Source organism: Brachypodium distachyon, chromosome 5, assembly GCF_000005505.3.
Source record: "Brachypodium distachyon strain Bd21 chromosome 5, Brachypodium_distachyon_v3.0, whole genome shotgun sequence".
In the NCBI taxonomy this organism is placed as follows: domain Eukaryota; kingdom Viridiplantae; phylum Streptophyta; class Magnoliopsida; order Poales; family Poaceae; genus Brachypodium; species Brachypodium distachyon.
Window position 1 is genome coordinate 23447521 of NC_016135.3, and position 27347 is coordinate 23474867.

General features: G+C 42.2%; 3 protein-coding genes and 1 long non-coding RNA gene across 9 annotated transcripts; 2 read left to right on the forward strand and 2 right to left on the reverse strand.

Moving 5' to 3' along the window:
- Positions 1-1043: 1043 nt before the first annotated feature.
- LOC100839489 lies at positions 1044-14468 on the forward strand. Its single transcript, XM_024455508.1, has 14 exons — positions 1044-1324; positions 2467-3003; positions 3114-4244; positions 4421-4745; positions 5054-5309; positions 5404-5620; positions 6320-6669; positions 6798-7313; positions 8343-9543; positions 9638-9991; positions 10240-10477; positions 10910-13506; positions 13610-13749; positions 13957-14468. The coding sequence occupies exons 1-14, from the start codon at positions 1244-1246 to the stop codon at positions 14279-14281; spliced, it is 8268 nt and encodes a 2755-aa protein (XP_024311276.1). The 5' UTR covers positions 1044-1243; the 3' UTR covers positions 14282-14468.
- Positions 14469-14960: 492 nt separating this feature from the next.
- LOC100839793 lies at positions 14961-16121 on the forward strand. The gene is made up of 3 exons (XR_733233.3): positions 14961-15146; positions 15233-15343; positions 15460-16121. It is a non-coding gene; the product is annotated as an uncharacterized LOC100839793 (long non-coding RNA).
- A 476-nt stretch (positions 16122-16597) lies between these two features.
- Positions 16598-19365, reverse strand: LOC100825182. 3 transcript variants are annotated; one of them, XR_001404741.1, is made up of 4 exons: positions 19272-19365; positions 18723-19156; positions 17095-17204; positions 16598-16693 (listed from the first exon to the last, which is right to left on the reverse strand). XR_001404741.1 is itself a non-coding variant. In XM_014895803.1 (3 exons), exons 1-3 carry the CDS (start codon positions 19311-19313, stop codon positions 17192-17194), a joined length of 489 nt encoding a protein of 162 aa, XP_014751289.1. In that variant the 5' UTR covers positions 19314-19365; the 3' UTR covers positions 16948-17191. The 3 variants fall into 3 exon arrangements, 1 of the variants encoding a protein (XP_014751289.1); XR_001404740.1 differs by having other exon boundaries at positions 16620-16693; positions 17103-17204; XM_014895803.1 differs by lacking the exon at positions 16598-16693 and having other exon boundaries at positions 16948-17204.
- Positions 19366-20404: 1039 nt separating this feature from the next.
- Positions 20405-27347, reverse strand: LOC100840093. 4 transcript variants are annotated; one of them, XM_024456255.1, is made up of 5 exons: positions 27105-27343; positions 26544-26977; positions 23728-23771; positions 23221-23284; positions 20405-20707 (listed from the first exon to the last, which is right to left on the reverse strand). In XM_024456255.1, exons 1-4 carry the CDS (start codon positions 27144-27146, stop codon positions 23235-23237), a joined length of 570 nt encoding a protein of 189 aa, XP_024312023.1. In that variant the 5' UTR covers positions 27147-27343; the 3' UTR covers positions 20405-20707; positions 23221-23234. The 4 variants fall into 4 exon arrangements, with proteins under 4 accessions (XP_024312023.1, XP_024312021.1, XP_024312022.1 ...); XM_024456253.1 differs by lacking the exons at positions 20405-20707; positions 23728-23771 and having other exon boundaries at positions 22577-23284; positions 27105-27347; XM_024456254.1 differs by lacking the exon at positions 20405-20707 and having other exon boundaries at positions 23142-26178; positions 27105-27344.

Genomic DNA, 27347 nt, shown 5'->3' on the forward strand with positions numbered 1-27347 from the left:
GCCACCGGAGTGCTCACATCGGGTCATCGGGTGACGCTGGAGCGCGCAGGCGTGCCTGGCCATGCTAGTTGCACTAGCTAGCTAGCCATGAAGACATTGGCATTGGAAATGACAAGTGAGTAAATTTACCACGGTTGGTGCGAGCTCTTACTCCTCCGAGCTCGTCCTCCTCGGAAAAAAAAGTAACGTCGAGCCAGTATGGCTTGAAAAGTCAAAGGTGTAAACGAGTAAACGATCGGTGAGACAGTGAACACTCCATCCTTCCATAACATAGAGTGACTACGTATTTCGAGGTCCAATTCGAGGTCCAATTTGAAAGAAGTTTCCGATGATTTAATCAGTGACAACATCCATACTTCAAGAAGCACATGGCCATCAAAACCTTGATACTTCTGCTTGGGCACGCCTATGCGCACAGTTTTTTATGATACTTATTGCTACTCCGTAGTTGTAACATGATTGCAGCATCGATTATTTAAACATTGTTCTTAATAAATAAATTAGATGTGTATCTATGGTGTAGATTTTTCGATAATGTCACTCATTGTTGAGCTCTATCTCTCCCCTCCCGACGAATGGTGTAAACATGTCGTCCAGAAGATAAAACTTAGGCTTAACTGCCAATATCATGCAGACGTTGCCATGGAACGATCGTTCAAACCAAGGTATTTTTTTAAACAGTTTAAACCCCCGATCTAAGTTTCATTTAAAAAAGCACGTAGTTTTTTTTTTGAAAGGAAGAGCACGTACCTTTTCTTTTTTTTTCCCGTGCAAGTCCAGCGCAGCGGCGCTCCGTAAAACCGGAGCCATTTCCCCGACTCTCGGATTGTGGCATTGTGCCGTCAATTCACAGCGGCCTCTTCAACTTCCCCGTGAAAAAAGGTCCCGAATACCAAGACGAACCCGTGGACCCCAGATGCCATGGGCAAAGCAGCGCAAGCAATCGGCCTCGTTCCTTCTCCCAGAAGCAAAAGATTTTCTCCGCAGCAAACCCTCCTTCCCCGCTGATCAATCAATCACCCTTTGCTTTTCTTTCTCCGCACACACAGAGGCGCAGCCGCGACCGCACTTGACTCGAAGCGACTCTCCCTCTTCCGCCTGTAGACGGCAAAAGACCCACCGCACCCTTTTCCTCCTCGCAAATGCCGCTTCCTTGCTCGGTCCTTCGTCGCGTGTGAGCGGCGGCTAGGGCGCGACGAGGTGGTAGGGAGGGAGGAGAGAGAGAGCGCCCTCGTGCGGCGACATGGGGGAGATGGATTTGGGTGACATGGTGCTCTCCTGGTCGCTCCAGGAGATCATGGACGACGACCTCTACAGGGGCAAGGTAAGTGATCAGCAGGTCGACCCCCCGGTCAGCGCTCCTAGTGGCGATGGTCTGCGCGAGCGAGCGGTTGCCCGCTTGGGCGTTTTTGTTCTTCTTCCAAATCCGTCCGTACGTACGATCTGCGTACGGGCGAAGTCGATGCATGGGCGCGCTAGGTTTCCTTCCGGTCGTGCTTAAATTTGGCGATTTATTAGTCGCCTGTAGTGCACTGTTGTTCTCTTTATGTTATGTGTAACCGAAGTTGCTTACTCGGATGCTCCCGTGTCTGGTCTGTGCACTAGGGTTTAGTGGGGGTTTCTGAGATGGTGTCAGCGAAGTGCTATTTGCATGTATTGATTGGCATGCCTGGACAATTAATGTGATCACATTATTGATATGCACACTTGGTGATTCATGGTAGGGAGGAAATTACATGTCGCTATTGGGGTGTTGGTGCCATATGTGACTCATTCGGGCTAACTAATTGTGATGTATAATTTTATATTACCAATGTAGGTGACTGCGGGTGTTCAACCTGATAGTTTTCGTAGCTTGAACTTTGTTGAACCTGGGTTCGTTCCGTTATCTTTTGACAGTGGAACCCGGCCAAATGTTGGTCAAATAGAATTTTTTTTTACTGATCTAGGTGACCATTGCTGTTGAAAAGAAGGAAGCACAAATTTGCTATGCTCACGATGCACTATCATTTATGAAGTGCTGTAGTTGTTGGCTTTAGCTGATCTAGCCTATTTCATTCCAATGAACTGTAGATAAGACATGCTAAGTTATAAATGGATGTTAGGCGTGTAAGTTATGTATCCTAATGTGACAGATATACATTAAGATGCCATTCAAATAGGTGTCAGAAATAATAAATTATTTTGGCATGACAAATTGTGTCTATATTTATTACGGTAGCCTCCTTGTGATATGACCAGTGTAAGCCCTGTACTGATCCTTGCTTGGTCTTGCAGCAGATGAAATCAACTACATAGCTGTTCTTCTAGCATTAGTTACATTCCATTTGTGTGCTCAACCAACTATTGGAGAATCATTTTTAGACCGAAAGCCAACGGCCCTGCTTTTTATAAAGCAACAGAAATATTGTAGAATCTTTTGCTACCTATAATCTTATTTTCATTTACAACCTTATTTTTGCGTAGGTTGAGACTATCCCCTGCAACTTCAACTCACTTGATCAGTATCTCAACTCGTATCGTGCACCTCTAATTGAAGAAACAAGGTCAGATCTATGCTCATGCCTTGAACTCATCAGTGAAGCACCCTCGTCGAAAATACTGTCCATGGAGGTAGCAGGAAAATCAGGATTATACTTTATGGATGTGGACTTTTGGGACAACGGAGCTGGTTTTTCTACTGAAACATATACTGCGAGAAATGGTGACATATTTATTTTGTCTAGCATGAAACCTGAAGCTGCAGAGGACTTCAATCGCTATGGTGTGACATATAGCTTGGCAATTGTTACTGAGGTTTCTTTGGATGATGAATACCAGAAGGGCTTCAGAGTTAAAGTTGCAAAAGATATTGGTTTGGAAGAAGACTTAAATAAACTCAGACATGCGATATTTCTTAATAATATCATGACAAACATCCGGATATGGAAAGCACTTTCCTTTGACACGCATATGGATAACAATTTTACAGTAATTAAGTCACTATTAGCCCCCACAAATTTGGTAATGTTACATGAATATTTGTGATTCAGTTTTACCTACCATTTTTGTTTCCATTATAACTTGGTATTGTACCTGATTTTTTGACCTCCTCTTTGTTTGGCCTGTTGCAGAGTGATGATATATGTGGTATCTGTGTCAAACATGATGGAGACTGTTTGACTTCTTTTACAGAGCAATTGCTATCGATTAATCTTAATAGATCGCAAGTGGATGCTATTGAATCTGTCATCTCAGCTATCCGATGCAGGCATATGGACCACACAAAGCTAATATGGGGTCCACCTGGTACTGGAAAGACCAAGACAGTTAGCGCTTTGTTGTGGGTTCTGGCTTGTTTGAAATGCAGAACTCTTACTTGTGCTCCAACAAATGTTGCTGTCGTTGGAGTTTGTGCTCGTTTCCTTCAAAACTTGAAGGATTTCAATGAGCACATTGACGAAAGTAGTCAACCCTTTCCTCTTGGAGATGTCTTGCTATTTGGGAACAAGTCTAACATGGACATCACCGAGGATCTTGAGGACGTTTTCTTGGATTTTCGTGTCGATGTACTTGTTGAAAGCTTTTCATTGTTATCTGGATGGAAGTACAGAATAGCTTCAGTGATTTCCCTTTTTGAGGACTGTGCTTCGCAGTATGACATGCTTCTTGAGGATGATGGAAAAAGTGACCCAGTTTGCCTTTTGGATTTCATAAAGAAGCAATTTGATGTGACATCATTAGCTCTTAAAAGATGCATAATGAATTTGTGGATTCACCTTCCTGGAAGGTGCTTTCCTCGCGATAAAGTCTCTAAATTGCTTAATATGTTGGAAAAATTTGGTGTCCTTCTGTGTGATGCAGACTTAACTGATGAGAGCTTGAAAAGGGGCCTTGGTTGTCTCTCAACTGAAAATTCAGTTTGTGTACAGCCTATGTCTTTTATTGAGAAGGAACTGGGTGGAGCAAGGTTTACATGCCTTAAATTGCTTAAAGATCTGCAGCACTCGCTCAATTTGCCCACTGGAGTTGACAAAATGTGGGTTCAGAGCTACTGCATGCGTAATGCAACACTTCTTTTCTGTACTACCTCTAGCTCATATCGGTTGCATCACATGGAGATTGCACCCCTCGACGTGTTAATTGTTGATGAGGCTGCTCAAGTGCGGGAGTGTGAACTGGTGATCCCACTACGTCTGCATTGGTTGAAACATGTTGTTTTGGTAGGAGATGACTGTCAGCTGAGTGCAATGGTTAAAAGTCAAGTAAGTTCTGCATCACCATCTGCATATTGTATGCTGTCATTCCTTAGTCATCAATTCATTTGTTTTGAATATAAACTTCTTGTACTGAAATGCCGTGTCTTTTTATTTCCCTAATTCCCTTGTTACGGATCTGTTTTTAATAGTCTTGAGTCTTACCTTTAATTGTTTATCTGCAGGTATGCAAAGAAGCTGGATTTGGAACAAGTCTTTTTGGGAGATTGGTTTTGCTAAATTTCGAAAAATATTTGCTGAATATACAGTATCGCATGCATCCTTGTATCAGCTCATTTCCAAATGCTCAGTTTTATGAGAGGAAAATTTTAGATGGTTCAAATGTTCTGTTTCCTAGCTATAATGAGGATTACACATGCCTCCCTTTCGGCAGCTACACTTTTATAAATGTCACCGATGGAAGGGAAGACAAAGAGGGCACGGGAAACAGTAGGAGAAATATGGTTGAAGTTGTTGTTGTTTTGCACCTTATTCAAACTATTTTTAAATGTATGCCCATTCTGAACTCTCGCCTTCCTTTTAATATTAATATCCTACCTTGATATCCTTGCTAGTTTTTGGCTTGTTTTTATGTGAAGGTACTAGGCATCTTTAGAAGCTTATAGGTCTTGCGTTTGTGCTGCATATTGCATAACCATCATTGGTAGAAAGGTGTTAGTTTTCACAGCAGTATTTTATATTTAACGAACACAGTTTGTTGTATGTGTATCTTGTGCTATGTGAAATCAAATGAAGTTTGCTGAAGAATATTCCTGACCAGTAAGCAAAGTTTACTCTTTTTTTTCTTTCTTCCGCAGCTCGGAAAAGGACAGGCCAAGGACTCAGCATTGGTGTTGTCTCTCCATATAGTTCTCAAGTTGATGCAATTAAACGGAGACTTGACAAAACGTACGACAAATGTGATGGCTTTCATGTGCGGGTGAAGTCCATTGATGGATTTCAAGGTGAAGAGGATGATATAATCATACTATCAACGGTTAGATCCAATGGGAGTGGAGTTGTTGGATTTCTTGCTGATTACCAGAGAACAAATGTTGCTCTTACTAGAGCAAGGTGAGCATCAATTATTTTTTCTGCATGCTTATTGTTGAAAATATGCCAGACTGTGATTATAGAAATAATATGATGGATGCTTTATGTCATGCAGGCACTGTCTTTGGATCGTTGGGCATGCTCATACACTCTATAAAAGTGGGACCGTCTGGACAGACCTAGTTGCTGATGCACAAAGACGTAAATGTGTTTTCAGTGCCACTGACGACTCAGCCATGTGCAAGTTGGTTTTGAAAGTAAAGCAAGAGCTCGATGAACTTGATGATCTTCTTAACGCTGATTCAGTGGTTTTCAGCAATACCAGATGGAAGGCAAGTTCCACGGTGATGTTTGTTAAGAGTATTAGAGTATTTCCTTTATATGCTTTTAGAATAGTCTAGTCCATAACAAATCAAAACAATTTATCACAATTAGAGGGCACACATGAAAGTATGGTCAATGTCAAGCTGACTAAACATTATCGAAGTATTTTAGCAAAGTCCATAGCAAATCGATTTGGTCATTTTCCTAAAATACTTCGATAATGTTTAGTCAGCTTGACATTGACCATACTTTCATGTGTGCCCTCTAATTGTGATAAATTGTTTTGATTTGTTATGTGCACTGTACTAGTTACCTGGAATGCAAAAAACACATCCATGCACATGTGTCTTTTGAAGTCATGCTTGTGGACTTTAGGGTTTATTGAATATACAATTCCTATAGAATGTGATTTTTATGTGGTCACAAAGATATTTCTCGTTACTTTTGGAATCATTTATGTGGTTCACTTGTTTATGCTAGGCTGTTTACTCTGTGATAGGATTATGAAAGGTTTGCAATGTAGATCTTCATGGGCATGTGCTACTTTGTGCTACTTTGTACATGCCGTGTCAATAGCATTGTTGTTTTCTGTAGGGTATAGATCATGTTGTGAATTTCTAGTTTTCTTAAAGAAGATACTATTGTTTTCATTTTTCTCGAGTATTTTTTTTCTCAGGTTCTGTTCTGTGTATTGGTAAATTCAACAGGTCGTTGTCAGTGATGAGTTCAGAAAGTCTTTCACCAAAATAAAGTCACCACACCTTAGGGGGGAAGTACTCCAAAAGCTTATCAAACTGGGCGGTGGTTGGAGGATAAAAGTTAAGAACTTAGACATACCTGGTGGTTTCCATCTTGCAAAAGTGTACAAGGTCAGGGACCTTTATCTTGTTTGGAGTACTGACCTGGAGAAAAATGAAACAAGGTATCGCCAGATAATAAGAATTTGGGACCTACTGTCGCAGCAACATGTTGCGAGAACTGTTCAGCGACTCGAGAATCTGTTTTCCATGTACACAGATGATTACCTGGATCACTGCAGAAGAGTGCAGACACAGGGGTATGTGTTGTCTACTGTTGCTGGCCTATACTCTCGTTTCTTGGATTTTTCTTTTACCTCTGATGCCTGCAAATGAACTGCTTGTAGACCTACTTCTTATTTGGCCTCTTTTTTGTTGCGGATAACAGGAAGCTGGAGGTTCCTATGGTTTGGGATGTTGAACATGATATTATTCGCTATAAGAAGGATTGCAAAGCTGATGCTCAGGAAGAGCAAGATCTCGTGGATAGGTCATATGCTATGGAAAATTCGAAAGTTAGCGAATGCTTCTTGCTGATGAAATTCTACTCTTTATCATCTGGAGTGGCAAAGCATTTGCTGACAGCTACTGATGGATCTGAAATTGATATCCCCTTTGAACTAACTGATGAAGAGGAGGTGATAATCCAGTTCCCGCTCACTAGTTTCATACTTGGGAGGTCTGGCACCGGAAAAACCACTGTACTAACAATGAAACTGATTCAAAAAGAGCAACAGTCACTGATTGCATCCCAAGGTCTAAATTTGGATGCAATATCTGGGGCGAATGACAAAAATATTATGCCAGTGAAAGACGTTGGAGAAAGTTCTGTGAAACAAGTGTTTATCACTGTAAGCCCAAAGTTATGTTCAGCTATAAAGAATCACATTTGCAGGCTTAAAAGGTAAGTCACTTACATACATTTACCATTTGTAAAAAAAAAGAAGCTAAACTGGACAGAAACATGTGCTTGACTTGGCTCAAGATTTTTTTTCACTATGCACCATTCTGCTGTATTTCTAGCCTCAAACTCTTCAGGTTCTTCCTTTATCGCTCCCTTCCGAAGGATTAACATTTTTATCCATGTAAAGTGCATTTTCTCTAAAAGATATCCTTTTTAGGATTACTAGCACAATACCCGTGCGTTGCGACGGACTGAAAGAACACACATTTAAGGATAATGTTGTACTACTCCCTCCGTTTCAATTTATTTGTCGTTTTAGAAGATTTTCGAATACCAAGACGGTCATGGCTGAGTGTAAACTGCTGAGTAGAAATTTATTCCTGCACCGTAAAAAACGCATCGATATCCAGTCCGCCAGCTTGCAAGCAACCATATCATGGCCATAAAAGCCCACGGGCCCATCATAGCGATTCACATGGAAGAATAGAATCGGGAAAAGGAGAGAATCGGGAGGAGAGAAGCACCTTAATTACGTCTTCAATACCGACGTGCTCCTGGCCAACTGAATGGTTGCCTGCCTATTTTACACTTTTTTTTAATATAGAAAGCATACATGCAGCATTTGATTAGATCTAAGACGACGTTTAATCTGGGATTTTTTTAGAAATCAAAGAACGTTTAATTTGGGAAGGAGGGAGTACTATCTATTGTCTTATAGGAGTATTATATAATCCATATTCATTCTCATTTGAATGCAACAAGTGACACACACAAAAAGTGATGCAGTAAGAAAATGATGGACTGCCGCCACCAATTGAGTCTTTTATATAGTAACGGTAAAGATAAAATAAAACACGAGTGGGTTGTGCGTGCACTCATGCAACTAGCCAACCGAGCATTCTCTATTTTGAAATTGTTCATTGCAAGCTGGTTCATTTATTTCTTCGAAAGATATTTACTTTGATTATTTGGTGAGTTATATCAACCATGTTCATCACATTAATCTTGAGTCGTTTCAACCCTTTTTAGATTCAGCTCTGGTGATGTCTCTGATGATACTAGCATTCTTCACATGCATGATTCCATAGATGACCTGGAAGAGTTCACAGAGATTCCTGACAATTTTAGTGATCTACCTCATGAGCACTATCCTCTTACCATAACATATCGAAAGTTCCTGATGATGCTGGATGGGACATGCAAGACATCATTTTTTGATGTGTTTTATGGTGAAGTGAGGTCCAGCAATGACAGAGAGCATTCTAAATCTCGTGCATGGCAAACTTTTATCGAATCAAAGGAAGTTACATATGAGAAATTCGCTTCTTTCTATTGGCCTCGTTGTAACGCAGATCTGACAAAGAAATTTGATTCTTCCACTGTCTTTACTGAAATAATTTCCCACATAAAGGGTGGATATCAAGCAAGCAGGCCTTATACTGGCAAACTTGGTAGACAAGATTATGTGATGCTCTCAGATAAAAGGTTTTCATCTCTGAACAGTGAGAAGAGAGATAAGATTTACGATATTTTCCTTGACTATGAGACTATGAAAAGCACTGCCAGAGAGTTTGATCTGTCAGATTTTGTCAATAGTCTCCACAGCAGTCTAGTATCCGAGGGCTACAACGGAGATATGGTTGATTTTGTTTACATAGATGAGGTGCAGGATCTCACCATGACACAAATAGCACTTCTTAAGTATGTCTGCAGGAACTTCAAGGAAGGATTCGTTTTTGCTGGTGACACAGCACAGACTATAGCAAGGGGTATTGATTTCAGGTTTGAAGATATCCGTTCACTATTTTATACTGGATTCCTCAAAGAAACTGAAGCGTTTAATCAAGGAGTTAAGAAAGGAAAAAAAGTCCATCTCTCTGATATGTTCCAACTTTCCCAAAATTTCCGTACACACTGTGGCATCCTTCGTATGGCACAAAGTATCATGAGCCTTTTATACTTCTTTTTCCCGTCAAGTGTTGACAAACTTAATCCAGAGACTGGACTTGTATATGGAGAAGCTCCTGTGCTGCTGGAGTCTGATAATGATGAAAATGCAATTATGACTATTTTTGGAGAAAGCAAAAGTAAACATGGTAACCTGCATGGGTTTGGTGCTGAGCAAGTCATACTAGTTCGTGATGATGCGACCAAAAAACAAGTTGTTGATCTTGTTGGTAAACAGGCTCTTGTTTTGACTATTGTTGAATGCAAGGGACTTGAGTTCCAGGTATGAGCATATAATTTCGGTTCATTTGTGTTTACCTTGCAAAATATTTTAAATGTAAAATTAAAATACTAAAGACTTTTGAGATATTTTGTAGGATGTGCTGTTGTACAACTTTTTTGGTTCGTCACCTTTAAGAAACAAATGGAGAGTTCTGTATGGCTACATGAAAGATAGAAATATTATAGCACAATCTGAGGAGGTCTCTCATCCGGATTTTGACAGAAGCAAGCATTATCTTCTCTGTTCAGAGCTGAAGCAGCTCTATGTTGCAATCACACGCACTAGGCAAAGACTCTGGATATGTGAGAATACAGATGATCACTGTCGACCAATGTTTGACTACTGGAAGAAGTTGTGTCTTGTAGAAGTTAGATTACTTGATTCTTCCCTCGTTCAAGCAATGCAGACAGGAAGCAGCACTGATGATTGGCGGCTACGGGGAACTAAGGTTAGTGATCTTTACTTGTTTGGTGTGGAAAGCCAATTTAGCATGCTATGCATGACGTTGCTGTGATCTTTTTGAGTTTTAAATCTCATGAGTTTTTCATGGGCTATTTTGTCTTAAAGCTGGTCTGTGGACATAAATTTCCTTTTTGGTGGGTGATGGTGCATACATACTTGCAGCTTTACCCTTTACTGTACTTCTCTTTAACAGTTGGTATCCTGTGTCATAAGTGCTCATCTTTTTTCTTGTAGTTATTCAATGAGGGGCAATTCAAGATGGCTACTATGTGTTTTGAAAAGGCTGGTGATGCACACAGAGAGAAATGGGCAAGAGCTGCTGGACTTGTAGCAACTGCTGACCGTGTCATCTCCACAAATTTGGAGTTGGGCAAGGCTTCATATCAAACAGCATCAGAGATTTATGAGTCCATAGGCATGCATGAGAAAGCTGCTGCCTGCTATATGAAATTAGGTGACTACAAAAGAGCAGGTCTGCTGACTCCATAATCTCCGAGCTGTATACATAGTTATGAGATTTCATCATTCCATCACGTGCTACAAATGATACAAGTTCTTAAAGAGTTTCCATATAAGTAAATGTCTTAAAATTTCAAAACATTGGTCCAAAATGATATCCCTACTTAACTTGCAGGCATGCTGATTTTTAGCTTTCATACAGATTCTTTTACCTCGCAATAGCCAATAGGGTTGTTCAAACACGTCGTTTACACACCGTCTCAACCCGCCACGTGTACTAGGAAATAAAAGAAGGCAAATTCTTTGCAAAACTATAACTCCTGTAATAAATAAGTGTTAATTCCATTGCTCTCTGGTTTTGTGAACCACCTACGGTATGAACACCCTACCTCACACTCCACGGAGCTCTATCTGACTAAACATTTGTTGCTTTGCATTTCCATAGGTATGGTCTATATGCAAAAATGTGGTAGTTCCAGGCTTGAGGATGCTGGTGACTGTTTTGCTGTCACCGAATGCTGGTCAGAGGCAGCTGAAGTTTACTTCAAAGCTAAATGTTACACCAAATGTTTTTCGATGTGCTCAAAAGGAAAACAGTTGTTCCATCTGGGTTTGCGATTCCTGCAACAGTTGGAGGAGGAACATCTAATCGAGAATTCAAAATCCCTGGAGGTTTCTGCAATTAGAAAAACGTATCTGGAAAATTGTGCGCAACATTATTTTGAACGCGGTGACATAAAGCTTATGATCCCTTTTGTCAAGGCTTTCAGTTCTATGGATCATGTACGGGCATTCTTAAACTCTAGGAATCTGGTTGATGAACTGTTGAGTTTAGAGATGGAGATGGGTAATTTCCTTGAAGCTGCAGCAATAGCAAAGCATAAAGGAAATGTCTTACTGGAGGTAGACATGCTCGAGAAGGCAAATTTGTTTGAGAATGCTACACATCTTCTCCTTCTACATATCGTTGTAGATTCCTTGTGGTCTTCAAATAGTAGAGGGTGGCCTCCAAAAAGATATGCAGAGAAGGAACAGTTGCTTGCAAAAGCCAAAGAGATGGCGAAGAATGTATCTGAGTTCTTCTACTGTTTTGCTTGCTTGGAAACTGATGCAATGTCTGATGTGCACAAGTCTCTTCCCAGTTTAAATACCACTTTGCTCGAGAGCAGAAAATGTGGGAACTTGTTTGTTGAACTAGTAGCTTCCCGTTCAATTCTTGATGTTCACCTTCAGTCTCGTGCCTCTGGATACAATTTGGAATTAGGGCCAGGATCTGAGGATGAAAGTAGTTGCAGTGGTATGTTGGCTTGTAACCAGATATCACCCCAAACTCTAGTGTATTTCTGGAATCACTGGAAGTCCATCATAGTCAAAGTGCTATGTCATCTTCGCCACTCTGATGGTCTCGAATCAAATGATTATGCAATTATGTATGAAGATCTTTGTGCCAAGTACTTTGGGTGGAGAAAAGATGATGAAGATGACCGATATGTGGTGCTTAACATGAACTCAAGTTGGCTTTCTATCACTGGTAGAAATTCTTTGCAGCAAGATGGCAACAGATGTTGGCTGGATGTCCTTCAGTGTCATTCATGTGCTTTGCATTTCTGCATGAACGAGCTGTCTTCTGTTGGTTTGAGTGTACTTAAGAAGTTGGAGTCTTTTGTTCAAGTTCCTCCAAAGCAGGCTTCCTCATATGCCCTGGTGAGGACTGTCCTTATGATAAATGAAATAGCAAAGTTTTTGGAAGAACCAGAGTTCAGTATGCCAAAAAGTACCATAAAGTTAAAAAGCTTCTTTGCTCTCTGTGAACGTCGCTTTTTTGAGTTAGTTTTTCTTCTCTGGAGAGATGGGACGGCAAGGAGCCTCTTGTGTGTACTTGACTCACCAACTGCATATGGTTTGATTGCTGATTCCCTTGGTGCATATCTTCGGCCGACAAATAAGAATTTGACTCACGGGCATCTTGGCAGAACAACATTGCTTCTGCTCCATGCAGCACGACTGGATGATGTGCTAATTTCAAGACTACAACAGTATCTGGACAATAATTCTGAATGGACTGATTTTTTTCGATGTTTGAAGAGATTTCTTGATACTGGTGTCGATAGAACCTCCTTGATCTCGAACTTTAAGCTTGCCCTTGATTTTACCTTCAATGAGGTAGAGTGGAGGGATGAACTGGATTACATATCCCCAATATGCTATGTGGGTCTTATTGAGTGCCTTGCGTTCCTGTCTTCAGCCTACCTTATACAGAATGATTGTATATTCTGCACAAGTTCTGTGTTGGTCAATATGCTGGAGTGCCGTACCAGCAAGGTTTACCTTGATACCTGTCTGGTATCTAATTCAAGCCCAGATTCTGATATGGATCATATTGCACGCTCAACGGGGCGTTTCATATCTCAGACAATTATGACCATCTTAACAAACAAGAATATGCTCCGGGAATGGGCACGGATGACTTCAACTCCTACTAGTTCGTACATTCCAGTCCTTCAGAAACTAGTTCTCACACTCTATCCATTGATTCTAACTCTTTCTGTTGATAATTGCTATGAGGTCACAAATAGCCTTTTGAAGTGTGGAGTCTTTGAGGATTTACCTTTGGAGTTCTCTCAGAAGATTGTACATGCTTTGCAAATGAGGTCTCGCACACCGAGCAACTTCACAAGAGTATTTGCTGATGCACTTGCTGCGATCGGAAATCGTATGGTAGTTATTGGTTCACCCAAAGGACGAGGAATCAGTGGAAATTTAAATGCTCATATGATTAGCACTGCAGATTTGTGTGATGTTCAGAAGGTAATGGCTCTTCTTCGTCCGGAAGAGCTGAGTTCTGTAAAGCAAAAAACTCTATTGCCAGAAGAAATCAAATCTAATGGTAAAAAAGTCTCCAATATTCTCTCTGGGAACTTCCTGAAGACATCAAATGTACGAGATAATAAGATGGAGAGTACAAAAGAAATGGATTTAAGTGATGAGAGTATTCCCTTCTGGGAGAGGTTTGAGGCTTTTCAAGTCAACAAGCAAGGCCAGGTGAGTTTCAAATGTTGTAAACTTGTAATGCTGTTTTGGTTATATTCTTATTTGTCCAACTGCTTTGCTACTAGATAGTTATTCTAAAAGCTAATTTCTGCAGCAAGATGCAAGGGTAATTAGTCGGTTCCTTGTAAGTGCAATTTCATGGCTGGAGCAAAGAATCCCTACAGAAAATGTTGATGTGCAATTGTTTGAAGAGGTCAAGCAAATCTGTGATGAGTTTGCAAAGAACTGTGCAAGGTAAGCTCAAGTTACAGTTTTGCTGATGCAAAATTTTATGACAGTGATAGATGCAGTGTTGCAATCAATGGACAAATATGAATGAAATGTTAAAATAACGTCCTGTTTTGTTTGGCACGATAAGCTCCTTTTAGCATACATCTCTAGGTTATACGCATGTCTTCCAAAAATTTACCTTTTTGCACGTGAAACTGTTGGTCATCTCAGGGCGAAGAAGAGAGTGACTGTTGAGGATCTATTACTAAGGTGGGAGGACGGTGAGAGCAAACTGCAGACGTTCATCAGCTTGCTGCGTTCCCAGAAGGCATCCATGGAAGGTGACAGAAGGAATGAAGCTGCCGCGGCGGTCGAGGCGCACAGTGCGGACCAACAGACTGGATGTTCTGACAATGAGCCTGACGCAGGAGGGAGTAATGAGGTGGAATCGGTCGAGGAAGAAGCGGCCGCGCCTGCCTCAACCTCGAAAAAAGCCGCGCAGAAGCAGAAAAATATGAAGAAATCCAAAAAATCGAAGGGGCGTGGCAGGAAGTGAGTCGCTGTTGCTGTATGCCGTGGCGTTGCTTCGCACTTGTACGCTGTTGCCTGGATTGGATAAAGCCTTGTAGAAGCAACTGATAGCAAGGGCTAGTTTTGGTTTAGATGTACCGAAGACTGTGTTATTGCCTTGATGATGCTACTACTGGATGTCCGTACTTTTATGTTATATAGCGTACCCTTTTGTTGCTGTGCATTTTCGCTTCTAGTGACCGCTCTAAAATCACACTGTTAAAAATGAATGGAACTAGTTATGGCTTGACTGTCTCTGACAAAGAAAACAAAAGACTAGGCTGGGTTTTCTCTTTTTTTTTTCAAGTCAAAACTCTGGATCTGGCCGCCGGCAGGTTCTTCAATGGTGTGTGGCGAGCTTAGTTCGTTTCCTCCAATTTCTACGCTCCCCTCGATCCCTTAGCTTCGTTCGTTTTCTCTGCAGGCCAAACCAGTTTCTTGAATTTTTCCATGGAATCCAAACACCACTTTTACATGGAAAGAAAATTGCGGGGTTTTCATTTTTTTAGAATAATTGCGGGGTTTTCATTGGTGCCCAGAAATTTACCCCTGTAAGCATTTACGGGTGGAAGAATTTGCAAATTTCCCAAGTGGGGCCTGAATCTCTGGTCCAGCCCACTAAACCAGCCCAACTCAGTCCGTCCAGCGCACGAATATAATTACTTCGTTTGCATGTTGCTTCGCTCGCCGCAATTCGCACCGCCGCCGCATCGCCGCAACCGCAAGAGAAAATCCGCCTCCTCGCCGTCGTCCCTGCAAAAATGTCATCCATGGCCACCTGTACCCGAGCTCCGCTCCCCGGCTGCCGCCGCCCACTCCCGCACCCACGCCGGCGGCAGTCACCAACCCAGGTTCCCCGTCGATCCCCTCCACCACCACCAAATGTTAGGGTTTGCGTTTCTCCTCATCTCTCTAATTTCTCTGTTGCTTCTCGCAGGGGAAGATAAGGGGCCGTGGTTGCCGGCGGCGGAGACGGAGCCGCAGGAGAAGGAGAAGCTGCTCGCCCCACTCGTGCCCGACACCGCCGCTGCGAACCTCGCCCGGCCAGGTCCGATCCCAAACCCCGAACTCCCGCAAATCCTCATTTTAAGCACGTCGGAAGCGCAAATTGTGTTGATCTACGTATCGTCTCTGGACAATTTTGGCATGATGCTTGCATTGCAGGGAGAAGAGGTACGCGAAGGTGCCGATGACTGAAGAGGAGGACAAGCTACTGGAGGTGAGGGCACGGCATCGGTCCATGAGCAAAGAGGTATCCGCGCGGGTCGAGAGACGGAAGGAGCTGTTGAAGCGCCGGTACGAGCTTCTGTTCCAGCGGAGGTGCCTCGCCGTCCGGTTGTCCAACCGGATCGTGGCCCTCCGTACCGACGCCGACCACATCAGGCACCAGCGTCTCGTCGGTTGGAAGTACGGGAACGGGATGCCTATGCCAGAGGAGATCTTGAACTGTCGGAACCGCATCGGCTGTGCTCTGGAGTTGTGCGCTGCCATGGGCAATGCTTTGGATGCCGGTCTTGATGCCTTTCTCGTCGATTACCAGCAGCAGAAGAGTATGTGTCCCGAGGTGCATACCGATCTTATGTAGATCATGGCCTCGTTTTCTGTTATGAATATGCCCTCTTTCTTTGTGGATTATGGCCTCTGTCCGTTTATGAATATGCCCTCTTTCTGTTTGTTGGAAGAAAATATTTGAATCATGTGGTGATTTGGTTTGTGTCTTGTGCGCGGATATGTTTAATGTAGCGGATGAAGTGAGAATGAGTGTACTTATGATACCTGCATTTTAGCCTCTTTAAGAGTGAAAATGATTTTATTTATGATGTCTATTTCTCTTCTATTGTGCATGAATATGTTTCGCTTTTATGATCTATTTTATTTCAGTTTCAGCCTCTCTTTTTTTTTAAAAAAACTGGGTTTCAGCCCATTTCTATGGTGAGGAATAGGTTTGGAGAAGTTTTGGACGTATATTGCTTCCAAAGAAATCACAAGATCCGTAGCGCATCCAAAGAGAAGAGCTGAACGTCATGCTCATGGTTGCATCTCTCTTCTGCATGCGTACACGTACAGACGAGAAAGGATATAAATATGTTCCCAAGTAGGCTTTAACTAAAGATAAGAAATATGTTCCAAAGTAGGCTTTTGGAATGATCTGAAGTTCTGAACTCACATGCATGGTTCAGGTGACTAATCACAGTTCATAAGAAATTGTAGGAACTGATCACCAACAAGTACTATTAGAATGGTAAACTTGCTGTCAAAGAAAAAAATGATGTCAAAAAAGAATGGTAAACTTGCAAAACACCCCCTGCTTCTCTGTTTTTCGTCACACGCAGTTCCTCCATCTGTCTGCTCTGCTACCTTCTGAAACCTAGTCGGTGGCGGCTTAAAGGTCCCCCACCTTAAATCAACAAAGGGAGTTAGGATATGAATCAACATCCGATCAACCATACAAACAGCCATGATGTACTAACAAATGTAACGTCAATAATAGAAATGATGGTGATGACAGTAACTCACTGCTCCCTCCGTTCCATAGTTCTTGTCGAAATATTACATGTATCTAGACGTTTTTTAGGAATAGATATATATATATATATATATATATATATATATATATATATATATATATATATATATATATCCATTTTTTAGCAAATTTGAGACAAGGATCATGGAACGAAGGAAATACATCACAATTCATAATCCACATGTTTGCATAGATCAGATATGCTCATAACTACATCCGTACTAACAATCTCACAGCTCCAAATCTAAATCACTCCCAGTCAAACAACAGACATGCTTACGATAGGCTCAATTCCCCAAAACCATGATTGTCAACTTGGGTAACACCGAGATGAAGGGGAAAAAATATCGCCCCTCCTCCGTTGTCCAGCTAACCAGCAGGCCTACAGGATAATCAACAACACAAAACATTATGTAGATAAAATATACAAATAGAACAGTAAGCTAACAGTCTGTTGAAACAACCAGATTAGTTTTCTCAGAAAAAAAATTAGTGGTGATTATACCTCCAATATCAATTTAGTACGATTGTGAAATTGGTAACTACCACTCTTTTTTCCTAGTGTATTTATAATACTCTTCAATCATGATTTATCCCACCTTATTCTACTCTTCAAGCATGATTGATCCCACCTTATTCCATAATGTTCTCAATTCTTTGTGTCTCGATGTAAATGGAACCCATGAACAAATGTGTCATCCCAAAGCAGTTGATTTCTATTTTGAATAATTAAGCGTCTACTGAATGCCAGGTTCCAAGGCAAATAGAACAGGACAGCACGGGAGTTAGGATGGAGGAGACTGAAAGCATTGTTGATAGCCCAAGCGATGGAAAACCTAACAGCTTCATCTAGGGTTTGGTTTGGGATGAAAGACTATTCAAAGAACAAATGGATGGTGAACCTGATATTAACTAGCAGATCAAGAAAGGGTACAAATTAATTTGAGCTAGACATTCACATTATTTCGCTGCTTAGACAAGAACTGAAGCAATTATTAGTATATAGAAATGACAAAAGTGATTCACTGTTGATTCATTTGCAAGAGGGGACGGATGCATTGGTGATTTTTTTTTTGCAGATATTGTGAGCACTGAGCAGCTAGCAAGGAACAAACTGTAGATTGATTTTCCTTCAGGTTGGAAGATTTCAAGGAGTAATCAGTTACTCAAGTACTACCACCGCTCTACTTCATGAAATTGATCAAGTTACTACCTAATCTCTACTGGCCGTATAATCGATCAAGGTACTACATCTTTGCTGGCCATGGAATTAGTCGAGGTATGACCACATCTCAACCGTTAGTTGACTGCAATTGGGCGGTGTAGAAGATTCCCAAAGAGATAAAACCACACATTGTGTGACCATTACTTACTGCATCTTTTGAGTTTTTTTTTAGAAACTCACCAGGGGGATGCATCCCCACTTGAATAGCATAGTAGCATTACTCAAATGTGAGAGATTACAGGGTTTGCAAGTTGCAAGGTAAAGTAGCCATGCCAGGAGTTGGATTGGCTTTCTTAAGCCGATGCCGATGAGACCAGGTGGTGGCATCTTCTATGAATCTATGATGTTTCCAACAATTACAGATGAGCTCAAACTATTATTTCTGAATACAACGATATTCCTAGAGGAGCCCTGCATCTTTTGAATTGAAAGTGGAAAGGCATACATGCACGTTCTTGCCCCATCTACGTATAATGCAATAGAAAAAACAGTATACTTTTTTGAATGGTCAAAGACTAATTAGTTTGCAATCAAAATGGACCAGCAGGGATGGAAAGACAATCCAAACCGTCGCAATTATAGAGCCCCTCCCTCTTAGTCTCTTACCTTTTTACTTTAAAGCCTAACAACTAACAAGACACTGAAAATTGCAATGCTGGTGGAAGGAAAACTCACTTGTGGTGAGAAGCTGAAGGAAGTGCTATCGCCATGGCCAAAGATTCAGGGAGCTCTAAGGGGATGGTGTCGCTGAACAGGCTGATGGGATTGTCGTAGGCAGGGACGGGGCCGACGCGGGTTTTGTAGTCTTCTATGGCGGAAGAGGCAAGGTCGCGGATCTGGCCGAGGGACCGTTCCTCCGCCTCGGAGAACGAGCGGAAGCGGAACTCCTGGCACGCCATGCGCATGTGCTCGAGGTCGTAGCAGTAATCGTCGAGTTGCAGCTCAAATCCCACCTCCGCCGTCATGGCCGCCACCTGTTTCTCCAGCAAATTCAGGTCGCCGTCCGTGGCCTCCGCCGCGCGTTCCAACAACCACACCTTGTACAGCCCTTCCTCGATCTTCCCGGCCACCGTCGCCGGCCAGCTGATCGTCTTCCCGTTCGCAAGCCTCTGCATGACATTGGACGCCGATTCGTGAAAAAGGAACTATTTAATTTTGTCGATCCAGCAATTGCGGCAGTCATCAATCCGCGGGATCGACGGAAGGAAAGTGGGCGGGGCGTACCATGGTGACGGCCTCGCCGGCGCTGGACGTCGATGCTGCCATCCTTGGATCGGGTATCGCGGGTGGGAGGCTCGACGGATTCGGGTTCTGCGCGCCTTCGTGTCTGCGAAGAGGACGGAAAAGAGGCGAGGGTTTTGGAGAGTGGCCGGGCTTCAGTATACAATTTCGGCCCGTTCAGCCTTCAAAGGCCTCTTTTAATGGGCCGTCTTTCACTAAAAAAACAAAAATTGAATGGGCCGTCCTTTGGCAAGCGAGACGGCGAGAGTTTACACGCCGAGTTTAGAACGGGGAGTGGAGCACTACAAACCCCAACGAATCCCACCTCCGCCGTCATGGCCTCCACTTGTTTCTCCAGCAAATTTAGGAAACGCAAGACGGGCAGGGGGCAGCCGGCGAATGTAGCAGGTGAGGCACAGGACAAAGACGCAGCCGATGAGGAAGATATTGGTGTCCTCCTCAACCTACCGGATTTCACTGAAGAAGAATAGGGAACCTGTCAGTCCTGCTCTCTACTGAAGACCATACTCAGAAGCCAGAAGATGATAGCTGTCGAATTGTTCAGTTTACCGAGGGATGCAACGCTAGCGATTGAAGCCGACAAGTTACTCTTATTACTGCTTCCATTCTTGGCACTGTTGCTTTTACTCTGCTTTTCACAGTTCAAAAACTCTTCGCCCATGAAGCTGGCTGGTTGTAAGCCAATGTAATCGATTCGAATATTTTCCAATGCACCATCTATACGTGATGGCGAACTGATCTAGGGTTCTGATCTGAGCTACAATCCTGTTCTGTTCTTCCTCATCTCGTGTTCGTAGATGTGATTTTTGTTCAGCGGTCTGACATTCTTCATAGAATCCAAATCGTTTAAAGTTCTTGAAAAACAATTTTTATACCTTTTGAACAGGATAATTTTCGGCGGCCTATTCCATGAGTTATCAGTACACTCTTAATGATGCTATTTATGATCATAAGTCAATAGTTTTATGTACTTCTAAGTTTTTTTGCATCACATTACATATAGTGCTGACTAGTTGTTAGTCAAAGATAACAATTAGAAAACATTTTCTTTCTGAGAAACAACTATCAGAAAACATGCATACCTTAAATCAACAAAGGGAGTTAGGATATGAATCAACATCCGATCAACCATACAAACAGCCATGATGTACTAACAAATGTATCGTCAATAGAAATGGTGTGATGACAGTAACTCACTACATCACAGTTCAGAATCCCACATGCTTGCATAGATCAGATGCTCGTAACTACATCCGTACTAACAATCTCACAGCTCCAAATTTAAATTCTTCCAGTCAAACAACAGACATGCTTACGATAAGCTCAAATACCAAAACCATGATTGCCCACTTGGGTAACACCGAGATGAAGGGAAACAAAATATCGTCCCCCCTTCATTGTCCAGCTAACCAGCAGGCCTACAGAATAGTGAACAACACAACTAAATGGATTAAGCATGGACATTATGTAGAAAAAATATACAAATAGAACAGTAAGCTAACAGTCTGTTAAAACAACCTGATTTGTTTTCTCAGAAACTCAACAGGGGGGATTCACCCCCACCTGAATTGCATTACTCAAATGCGAGAGATTACAGGGGTTCGCAAGTTGCAAGGTAAAGTAGTCATGCCAGGAGTTGGCGGCTACCTTTGGATTGGCTTTCTTAAGTCGAAGAGACCACGGGGTGGCATCTTCTATGAATCTATGATGTTTCGAACAATTACAGATGAGCTCAGACTATTATTTCTGAATACAACAACATTCCGAGAGGATGATCAGAAGCATAGCTGGACAAATGGATTTCCAACAATTACGGATGAGCTCAGACTATTATTTCTTTCTGAGAGTGGTTTTTTTACTCTCGAGCGCATTGCTCCATCAATCCTGAGCGTCTGTGAACACGGGGATGGACGGCAGATCGGCAGTGACAACGACATGCAGGACATCCCAGACGGCAGCAGACGGAGTGGAGAGCTGTTCCCGTTGGTCTGATCGTACAGAGTAATAGTGAACACTATTTGGTGTCATTATAAAACATGTAAACAATTCTTCCTTTCCAGATATGTCACTGCTGCTTGTGAGATGGGATCTGGAGAATATGTTTTTGTTCCGATCCGTTTTCTCTAGATTTATATATACCGATCCTCTCAAGAATATGTTTTTTTTCTATCTATACATATACATATATATCCATTCTCTTTCAAGAATGTGTGTTTTTCTCTCTCAAGATTACGTGTTTTCTCTTTCTCTACACGATTATGTTTCCCTATCTATCTATACTAGTTGGATGCGCACGCTTCGCCGCGTTGCTCGAAAAAAACTGACCATATACGAAAATATGGAAGCATGTTTTTCAACACACCATTTATCTTTTTTCTTACTTTTTCATTCATTATCAAACCTGTCTCTTTGTGTATCATAACTTAAAATTAATGCATATTTTTTCTAACACTTCAGATTCCAAACATAAGACTCTTTGAATATTAGTCACAAATATTTCACTTTCTTGGATTAGATAAAAACATAATCATCAATTACCATTATTTACAGGAAAATCAATCAATTTGCTGGCACATGTACTCTTATTGAACTATCCAAACTCACCAAGATTACATTATCTAGATATTCTTGTAGATCTGAATGTTACATGTTTCGATCCTTAAACTCAAAATATAGAAGAACCATATGAAAATCGAACATTTTTCATACATAGTGATAGTTGCATATTCTTCCAACAAATTTATTAGGGTTAATTGGATTTGTGCCACTCTTTATTCCACCGGTTGGAAATATGACATTACAAAACTTGACTTGGATAAATGCCACTCTAACTTTATTATACCTCTAACTATGCCATTCTGTCCACCTAAGACCAATTATTGTTCATAAAATACATGTATTTTACCGTGTACATCAGTATTTACCATAATACCGCTATTTACAACGTTCAACAGTACGTTCGAGTCTTCCAGACGCCATAAAGGTTCAAAACATTCAAATTTGGCCCGAAATTCAAACTTTTCAGAAAAATATAGAAAAATTCAAACATCCAAGTTAGGGTCGCGTGGGGGATAATAAGAGGAAGAGGAATAGAACTGTTTGACTTGAGATGGAAAAAAAAATGTTCGTATAGCGGTATAGTGCTATGTATATACATATTTAGACAATATACATGATGGTATTGGACAAAATGACATGAATAGAGGTATGAAAAAAAGTTAAGGTAGCATTTCTCCAAGTCAAGTTTTTTAATGGCATATTTCCAACCAGTGAAAATTATAATGGCATAGATCCAATTAACCCAATTTATTAAGAATACACCGCCCGAATAAGTCCAAAACAATATATAAGTAAAAATAAAATGCGTGAACTTCAACTTGAAGAATTCAAAACTCTAACAGTCTGAGAATTAACTTTCATAATTCTTAGGACACATGCCTAACACCTTGAGCGAGGTAATGATGGAGCTTCACGGGGGAGAAACAGTGACGACCTTTGTTTGAACTCCTCTAGAGCGGATTGGCCAAATCTTACCTTTGGTTCAAGAATAGGTTTTAGCTCATCTTCACCGGTGGGATTGAGGCTATATGGTGGGTGCAATTTGGTGGTTGTGTGTACGTGAAATTGATTCACCCAAGCCTTTCCAGATGGACTTCCTCTTTATAGTACGGATTTTTCTACGACTCAATATAAATAAAAAGCCGTAAATCTTTCTACGCTTCTTTCCTTTAAGGGCAACGAACCGCTTTGCTTGATTCTATATAATTTCTGAAAACACTTAGCATACGGTTAGTCCACATATTAAGTTGTGATTAACACCAAAACTCATTAGGGATCGAAATGCCCTTTCACATCCGATTGCTAAAAAGACAAAAAGTAGAGTAAGTATGCTATAAAGAGAATAAAGTAGTCCATAACTTGAGCAACTTACTTGTTTATGGTCAGCTATATAGGGTTCTCCGACGCCATCTGTTCCTTGAATTTTCGTAAGTTTGCTGCAGAAAAGTTAGTTGGTGCTATTATCTAGCTTATTGGAAGTGAGACACAAAAATTCTTAAGGTGGTTCACCACATCCAAACATTTCATAGAAGTCGGTAATAATCAGACTAAGGACTGTATTGTTAGTTTTTTGTGTTACCTACACTACCATAATGACAGTACATTTATTTTTTGAGGCCATAATAACAATGACTTGCACCAAAGCAGTGTGTAGCACTGTAGCATGAGCAAAAGATTCTTCATTCATGATGCATTGCAATCTGACATTTCTACAACTATAAGACCTGCTTGTAGTGTAAACCATAACTATAAAAGGTCTATAAACATGTGCAAGGAATAAACTGAGCTATATTTCAGCTTTCAGAGAGCTCCATGAGAGGAAAGGTTCAAATTTATCTTGTAGGACAGAAAGGTAAAACAAGATGCACCCAGAACTTACTGTCAAGCTGGTGATCTGATATGCTGAAGGGGGTTTCCTCAAACCTGTGAAGTGAAATCTGAGACTAATATTTGGACTGACTATTTATAGTATTATACACCAAAGGCAGTACCCAAATACCAAAAATCTTTGCCACCATTGAAGCTTGTATGACAGAATATTAGTACTGACTCATTTTGCAAAACAACCTTGTGCATATCCATAATGCGCTACATAATTCAAGTATTGTTATTCGGACATAGCTTTAAACGAAGCATACACTTGAAATTGCTAAAGGTGCAAAGGCAAATGTTTGCATTTTTCAGTGGCTTGTAACAGCTCCAGACCAACATTACAAAGTTTATGTATCACGACTTCTCATTGTGTGAAAAGATGCATGTTGATTTAGCCTTTCTTTCCCTTTATTTTAATATTTGTTTCATTGTATACCTAGAGAGAGAACGAAGCACCAGGTCAAATTGAATTTTATTTTTATTCTTCAGGCAACACGTTCGACAGAAGAACTGCAAGATATTACTTTACACCTACTGTTCACTGTTCTAGAACCCATACTGAATCATATTAGATCGCTTCTACCGGTGGATCAAAGAATTAATCAAATTAAGGAGATCACTTCACTTATATTAGGAGGATGCATAAAATATATCCTCAACTAACCTGCCACTCCATTAAACCAAGTAAAATTCCTGCCGACAAAAATAGGCCTAGTAGAGCGTGAAGGCTCGCTGGATGGAGCGGTCATACCTGGCGAACATCCGGAAGTCGGCACTCGCCCTGACCGGCTCACAGCCCGGTAGATCTCCATGGCCACCAATCCATGGTCCAGCGGCCGTGTTCTCCTCGGGAGAAGCGCAAGCGAGACGCGGAGAGAGATCAAGGGACCAGCTCGGCTTGCGCCATGGCGACCACGACCACCAGTCGCCATGTCGGTAGGTACAAATGCACCAGACCGCCCCGTCCATGGACACAGAGCAACCCAAAAAAAAACACGATGAAAAGAACCCGCAGCATCCGTTAACTAGACCAACCAAACATCCACGACGGACGAACAAGAAACAGAAAAGACGACCCATGATCTAGCCCATTGGCAACGTGACATGAAAGAATAAGAAAGAGCTTACCTAAACGGCAGAAGCAAAACGGCCGCAGAATAGGGGGCTGTTTGGTTTGAGCCCAAAGTTGCCCTACCAAAAATTTGGCTAGCCAAATAATTGGTGATGGTTTTGCTAGCCCATGAATTGGCCAACTTTGGCCAAAAAATTGAACTAGAGTTAGTTATGGGACCTTGGCTAGCCAAATATTTGGTCACCATCCAAACAAACACCAAATTTTGGTCAATGCCAAAAAATTGGCTTGGTATGTTTTGGTAGCAAACCAAACACGCCCTAGAAGAGCAGAGCACCAGTCACGAAACCAGGGAGAAGCACACAAAAGGAAGATTGGCAGTTCCCCCGCCATCAATCACCTTCACCGAATCACACCTGCACTGAGAAAACAACACCAGCAGAAAGCAGATCACCAAACCACGCAGCGATTGATGCCGACGAACACCCCAATATATAGGAGCCGTGGAAGACGCCAGAACAACATACCGCCTTAAACACGGCCACCACACAGGCTCTAGAAAGCCGCCAAAAGACAGCACAACATTTAACGCCTTAAACACGGCCAGCACACAGGCTCTAGAAAGCCCCAAAAAGACAGCGCACAGCCGGCCCAACACGCGTCGACGGACGGAGGCCCCTCCCGCACATCGCCTGGCCCCAAGACAGGACCTCTTCGCTGACAATGGCCCAGCCTGACAACGCCCACAACAGCGGCCCACCACCAGAGACCAAGACGCCGCACGCCGCACAGACTAAAGCGAAGGAAGGGCCGGACGACGGAAAACGCTGGCGTGGAGCTCTCACAGAGCGAAGAAACCTCCGGCTATGGTAGCTGTATCTTGTATATATCCATTCTCTGTGTTTTTTTCTCTCTCTCTGTTACATCCATTCTCTCTCAAGAGCACGTGTTTTCTCTTTCCCTACAAGATTTCGTTTATCTATCTATCTATATATATCAATTCTTTCTCAACAATATGTGTTTTCTCTCTCTATTTTGGAAAAATATATGTTTACATGGAAACACTGTCAAATCAAACAATGTCAAACACTGTATATATAGCGTTGCTGAGCATCCTCTCAGAAATGAAATAATTGTTAAATAGAGAGGAGGGTAGTACTAGTAGGAGACTAGGAGCAGTACTTTGCTTTTCCAGGTTCGGTGCATGCAGCTGTGGGGGCAGACCGCACCTCTAGATCGGAAATACAACTGTAACCACCCTGTTAGGAAACGTTTGGGACTGTATGTTGCCGTTTGCTGCCTCTCACGCGATCTGCGGTAGCTGATAAGGGGAGCAGAGTACTCGAGAGCAAACGAAGCTTTCCCTTTCTGAATACAACAATATTCCTAGAGGATGATCAGAAGCATAGCCCGCCAAATGGAGCGCTGCATCTTTTGAATTGAAAGTGGAGAAACATACATGCACGTTCTTGACCCATCTACATATTATACTACTCCCTCTGATCCTAAATTCTTGTCGTGGTTCTAGTTCAAATTTAAACTAAAATCAGTACAATAGAAAAACAGTATGCTTTTTTGAATGGTCAAAGACTAATTAGTTTGCAATCAAAAGGGACCAGCAGGGATGCAACGATAATCCAAACTGTGGCAATTATAGAGCCCCTCTTAGTCTCTTACCTTTTTTTACTTTAAAGCCTAACAACTAACAACAAGACACTGATAATTGCAATGCTGGTGGAAGGAAAACTCACTTGTGGTGAGAAGCTGAAGGAAGTGCTATCGCCATGGCCAAAGATTCAGGAAGCTCTAAGGGGATGGTGTCGCTGAACAGGCTGATGGGATTGTCGTAGGCAGGGACGGGGCCGACGCGGGTTTTGTAGTCTTCTATGGCGGAAGAGGCAAGGTCGCGGATCTGGCCGAGGGACCGTTCCTCCACCTCGGAGAGCGAGCGGAAGCGGAACTCCTGTCGCGCCTTGCGCATGTGCTCGAGGTCGTAGCAGTAATCGTTAAGTTGCAGCTCGAATCCCACATCCGCCGTCATGGCCTCCACCTGTTTCTCCAGCAAATTCAGGTCGCGGTCCGTGGCCTCCGCCGCGCGTTCCAACAACCCCACCTTGTACAACCCTTCCTCGATCTTCCCGGCCACCGTCGCCGGCCAGCTGATCGTCTTCCCGTTCGCAAGCCTCTGCATGACATTGGACGCCGCTTCGTGAAAAAAAAACTATTTAATTTGATGATGGCAATAGATCAGCAATTGCGGCAGTCATCGATCGATCCGCGGGGTCGACGGAAGGAAAGTGGGCGGGGCGTACCATGGTGACGGCCTCACCGGCGCTGGACGTCGATGCTGCCATCCTTGGATCGGTATCGCGGGTGGGAGGCTCGTCGGAGTTCTCTGCGGCTCCGTGTCTACAAAGAGGAAGGAAAGAAGAGGTCACGAGGGTTTTGGAGAGTGGCCAGGCTTCAGTAGACAATCTTGGCCCGTTCAGCCTGCAAAGGCCTATTTATTTGAATGGGCCGTTAGTTTACAGAAAAGAATGGCCGTCCTTTAGCAA